At 39.9% G+C, this 5,411-nt stretch overlaps 1 protein-coding gene across 1 annotated transcript; it reads right to left on the bottom strand.

Moving 5' to 3' along the window:
- Positions 1-513: 513 nt before the first annotated feature.
- Positions 514-4,736, bottom strand: alkbh7 (alkB homolog 7). The gene is made up of 4 exons (XM_010893896.3): positions 4,323-4,736; positions 3,315-3,488; positions 2,990-3,114; positions 514-1,088 (listed from the first exon to the last, which is right to left on the bottom strand). Exons 1-4 carry the CDS (start codon positions 4,614-4,616, stop codon positions 968-970), a joined length of 714 nt encoding a protein of 237 aa, XP_010892198.1. The 5' UTR covers positions 4,617-4,736; the 3' UTR covers positions 514-967.
- Between the last annotated feature and the right edge of the window lie 675 nt (positions 4,737-5,411).

Raw genomic sequence — 5,411 nt, 5'->3', positions numbered from 1 at the left:
GGAATTTTAATGAATTTATTGGTAACTTATGGTGGAAAATAAGTATTTGGTCAATAACAAAAGTTAATCTTAATACTTTGTTATATACCCTTTGTTTGTAGGTGACCAAATACTTATTTTACCGAGGAATTTACCAATAAATTCATTTAAAAAATCCTACAATGGGATTTTCTGGATTTATTTTCCTCATTTTGTCTCATAGTTGAAGTGTATCTATGATGAAAATTACAGGCCTCTCATCTTTTTAAGTGGGAGAACTTGCACAATTGGTGGTTGACTAAATACTTTTTTGCCCCACTGTATAACCTAGTGCTTAGGGAAGTGTTCAGCATCAGCTTGATGGGGAAACTAAGGAATAGTATTCAGAGTTACACATCACATGATCATATTACAATACCTTTAATTCTGTTGAAAAATCTATTTATTCACAACCCCTTTCCAATCATATATCCTTAATCATGAAATGGTCTTTGTGTCCAACTTTGAATTCAGTTGATCTGTAGACATAGCCCATTACTATGCAACAGTTTTAATAAAAGGTAGTAATACATTATAAATTACTTATTAGAATAAAACATGACATTGATTTCTTTTAATGCATTGACAGTTTTGAACAGCATTTTACATGGTGAGCCACAGTGACATTTATTCTGAGTAAGATCACAATGAAAAAGCATGTACATACATTAAAACACTTGGAATTAGAAAACAAATCTCTGCAAACTCAGGATGAATGGTATTTTCTATTAGCTAAGCTTTCTGTCATCAGACCACCTGAAAACCCAGCAAAATAAATAAAAAACTGCATTGATTGTGAGTGTGCAGAGATTTGTTTTCTAATTTCAATATTATTCCTTTGGCTCCTGCACCTACAGTCAGCTGTGTGACAGGTCCTGTCAAAATGACACAGGGCTATTTGCATAATCAAATACCAAGCTCTGGCTACTGGTGCATCTTGTCTCGTTTTTCAAACAGGAAGGTTCCGACAGATGACAGATATGCGGCGATTGCGGGGGACTCTCTGTCCAGAGAAAAGAGACTCTGCATCTTTAAGGATCTCATGGGTGAACTTATATCTTGCCTGATCCCTGGAAGCACACAGGAAAACAAAGTAACCACACAAGTACAGGTGCTGGTCATATAATTAGAATATCATCAAAAAGTTGATTTATTTCAGGAATTCCATTCAAAAAGTGAAACTTTTATAATGTAGACATTCATTCCACACAGACTGATATATTTCAAGTGTTTATTTCTTTTAGTTTTGATGATTATAACTGACAACTAATGAGACCCACAAATTAAGTATCTCTGAAAATGTGAATATTGTGAAAAGGTTCAATATTGAAGACACCTGGTGCCACACTCTAATCAGCAAATTAACTCAAAACACCTGCAAAGGCCTTTAAATTGTCTCTCAGTCTAGTTCTGTAGGCAACACAATCACGGGGAAGACTGCTCACTTGACAGCTGTCCAAAAGACGACCATTGACACCTTGCACAAGGAGGGCAAGACACAAAAGGTCATTACTAAAGAGGCTGGCTGTTCACAGAGCTCTGTGTCCAAGCACATTAATAGAGAGGCGAAGGGAAGGAAAAGATGTGGTAGAAAAAAGTGCAGATAACCGCACCCTGGAGAGGATTGTGAAACAAAACCCATTCAAAAATGTGGGGGAGATTCACAAAGAGTGGACTGCAGCTGAAGTCAGTGCTTCAAGAACCACCACGCACAGACGTATGCAAGACATGGGTTTCAGCTGTCGCATTCCTTGTGTCAAGCCACTCTTGAACAAGACACAACGTCAGAAGCGTCTCGCCTGGGCTAAAGACAAAAAGGGCTGGACTGCTGCTGACTTATGTTCTCTGATGAAAGTACATTTTGCATTTCCTTTGGAAATCAAGGTCCCAGAGTCTGGAGGAAGAGAGGAGAGGCACAGAATCCACGTTGCTTGAAGTCCAGTGTAAAGTTTCCACAGTCAGTGATGGTTTGGGGTGCCATGTCATCTGCTGTGGTTGGTCCACTGTGTTTTCTGAGGTCCAAGGTCAACGCAGCTGTCTACCAGGAAGTTTTAGAGCACTTCATGCTTCCTGCTGCTGACCAACTTTATGGAGATGCAGATTTCATTTTCCAACAGGACTTGGCACCTGCACACAGTGCCAAATCTAATCCCTGTTCATAATTGGCCAGCAAACTCGCCTGACCTTAACCCTATAGAAAATCTATGGGGTATTGTGAAGAGGAAGATGCAATATGCCAGACCCAACAATGCAGAAGAGCTGAAGGCCACTATCAGAGCAACCTGGGCTCTCATAACACCTGAGCAGTGCCACAGACTGATCGACTCCATGCCACGCCGCATTGCTGCAGTAATTCAGGCAAAAGGAGCCCCAACTAAGTATTGAGTGCTGTACATGCTCATACTTTTCATGTTCTTACTTTTCAGTTGGCCAACATTTCTAAAAATCTTTTTTGTATTGGTCTTAAGTAATATTCAAATTTTCAGAGATACTGAATTTGGGATTTTCATTAGTTGTCAGTTATAATCATCACAATTAAAATAAACATTTGAAATATCAGTCTGTGTGTAATGAATTAAAATAATATAAGATTTTACTTTTTGAATGGAATTACTGACATAAAATCAATTGTAATTATATGACCAGCACCTGTATTATGTGAAAGCATCTGACTGATTAACAAGCAGTGTGATTTAGGATGACATTTGCCTTTTAGGCCACAATGAATGTAAATATGGACAGGGAGGCTTTGATACTAGAGGCCCATTCCCCTGATTGACACAGAGGATCGGTACATTTTACTACCACACTGACTGCCAGTAGGTGATTTAATATATTGCTTTACAATATATATTTTTTGAATTACTGTACTTTGTCTTCCTAATTTCAAATAAATATATTGAATAGTTACAATACACTGATTGTTTGAACAATGTGCATGTTGGAATGGCAGCCTTTTCTGGGTCCTTGCCTGATTATGTAGAGAGAGCGACGGGGCAACAACAAGTTCAGCCACTCAGTAGGGTCATCCTCCCTCACCAAGCGCATCACACTGTCTGACAACAAACTCAGTCCTGCTATGGTGCTGCCACAGAACTGCCAGAGAAAATCACAGGAGAGAAAAATGGAACAAAGTGAGGGCAGGGGGGAGCAGTGAGGGAGTCTGTGAGTTTAAAACAGAACGTAAAAACAAACAATACTTTGACCTAAAATGGTATCCACTCAATAATGTTAGAGACATTCTTACACACGGTGTAAGAAGGCCCAATGTTCTTAACGTTTTTAATGTCACCAACCTTGACACTGTCGATGTGTGGTTTGATATATCCAGCTTTGTCCAGGTCCAGGACATGCACAGGGCCCAGGAGAAGACTGCCCCCAGGGAACGCCACATCTCTGAGGCGACTCAGCACTTCCTCACACACCGCGCCCCACTGAGTACGCTCAGTCTCCCGGTAACCATGAATCGCCTGCCGTGCAATAAATGAACGGTTGAATGTAAGGGAGCAGAATCAGCAAACCTGGAAAACGTGCTTGAAAGAAAAACTTTTTTGATGGGCTGCCGTACATGCTAGATTAAGTACTGACTGCCTGATGCAAAAAGATAATCCAGATGTCACGCTACATTTAGATTTTTAGGTGGTCAAAAGCTAATTCGAGTGAAAATGGGCATAATGAAAATGATTCCATTATTCTTCAAACTGGAATAATGGAATATTACCAACTAGAAAATTGGCTGTTTACACCTTGTCTTCGATATTGGTCTTCTAGCAGGGATGGCTAATGTCCAAAAGGAGTCCTTGTGCAAAAATGCCACACTCCACTGGCAGCTTGTGCAAAAATTCACTGTTGAAAAAAAGGTATCTTGTCTTGCCTAAAAATGACCTCAACCATTCTCAGGTATCTCCCCAACAAAAAAATTGGTGAAAATAGCCCCTTTAAATATCCTCCTTGATTATAGCACTACAGGTATTTGTAACTTTATTGATAAAACAATACTTTTACAATAGAGATGCAATTTGGAATCCTCTGACAATAATAAGATCTAGCTTTCCAATAAATAAAACCTAGTGTCAACTTACCATTTTGATTATTTGTACTATAAAAGCTATTTGCTACTGGTGTCTCCAATAAATGGGGTCAGTTGTAATCTAGATGCACAATACTCTCACTCCCTTCTGTAATATTTCTGGCTTTAGTTATTTGCGTCTATATACACCATACATGTGTATTGGTGAACCAAAGCTCTATCCACATTCATGTATATCTTTTCAGTCAACAAGCAAGGTCGAGCTACAACTTACATCGTCCCAGTGGTCGAACTCGTATCTTTTCTTCCTTAGCCCAGGCTCGATTTCTTTCATAAGAGCGTTCTCTTCTTCCTTACTTATGAATTCCGTCTTCACCTCCACCTGTCCACAGAGCCTCTGTACTAATTCTCGATTAGAACCGCAGACCAGCTGGTCATCTCTGTACTGCAGGCCGTTCTTCGTTGGAGCTTCGGAGCAACTTGATGCGGAGCGTGGATTTCCACATGATGTGATACTGCAAATGGGCAGTGTATGCATTCGTCTGTAAACTGCAATGACCAATCTCATGCTTCATTGGACAATTTACAATTCAGACTTCCAGGTTCTCTAAATTATTGTATACGTTGTTTACTTTGTTTATTCCAGTGTCCCCGACCTCAGATCCCCGGATGGCGCCATTTTGCAAACGCACTGCATTGTGGGAGTTGTAGTGGGTTTGTTATTTTCTTTAACTTGCATTTCATACCCATTCGATCTAAAATAAACAGCTATATACAATTTTCCCTGGAACAACAACAACATTGTATATTATTAAGTAGTAAGATATTCCGATACATGCATCTTTTTGACGGAGGTAAATAAATACTGCAACGATACTGTACGTAGCAAAGAACATGTATTTATAATAAGTCTTGATAATCAACGTTGTTGCTTTCCACAATGTTTTCCTATAATAGCCCCTCAACAACCACTAAACACTGTAACTGTTGGAAAAACACTGAACAGTTTCCTTCCTCTATGGCAGGTGGAGTCATCTTGTGCCGCCTGCTGGTTTTATGTTCTGATCTCATCATGATTTACCAGAGATGGAGTCTTGGTCTTGTGGTCTCGGGACCACGTAGAAGTGGTCTTTGTCAGGTCTCCAGGGTTTGGGTCTTGGTCTGGATCTTGGTCTCTGTATAACGAGACCGATTTTTCATATAAGCTAGCTAGTCCCTTTGCGCACCTGAAGTACTATATTCGCGCGTTTTCTATCACGCTTAGTCCATTTGCGCACCTGTATTACTCTATTCGCGTGTTTTCTATCATGCGTTGATGAACTGCATGTGAACTGGCATTAAACAGGTCTGCAGCCGCCTGCAA

Source organism: Esox lucius, chromosome 11, assembly GCF_011004845.1.
Source record: "Esox lucius isolate fEsoLuc1 chromosome 11, fEsoLuc1.pri, whole genome shotgun sequence".
NCBI classification, from domain to species: Eukaryota; Metazoa; Chordata; class Actinopteri; order Esociformes; family Esocidae; genus Esox; species Esox lucius.
This window is presented reverse-complemented; position numbering and strand designations above follow the sequence as displayed.

Excerpts from the sequence above, each read along its gene's own strand:
- alkbh7 (XM_010893896.3), bottom strand. The coding sequence starts at position 4,616 with ATGAGATTGGTCATTGCAGTTTACAGACGAATGCATACACTGCCCATT. Across the intron at positions 3,489-4,322 it reads AGTTCGACCACTGGGACGAT|GCGATTCATGGTTACCGGGA; the intron begins GTAAGTTGTAGC and ends ATTGCACGGCAG. Across the intron at positions 3,115-3,314 it reads CACACATCGACAGTGTCAAG|TTCTGTGGCAGCACCATAGC; the intron begins GTTGGTGACATT and ends TTTCTCTGGCAG.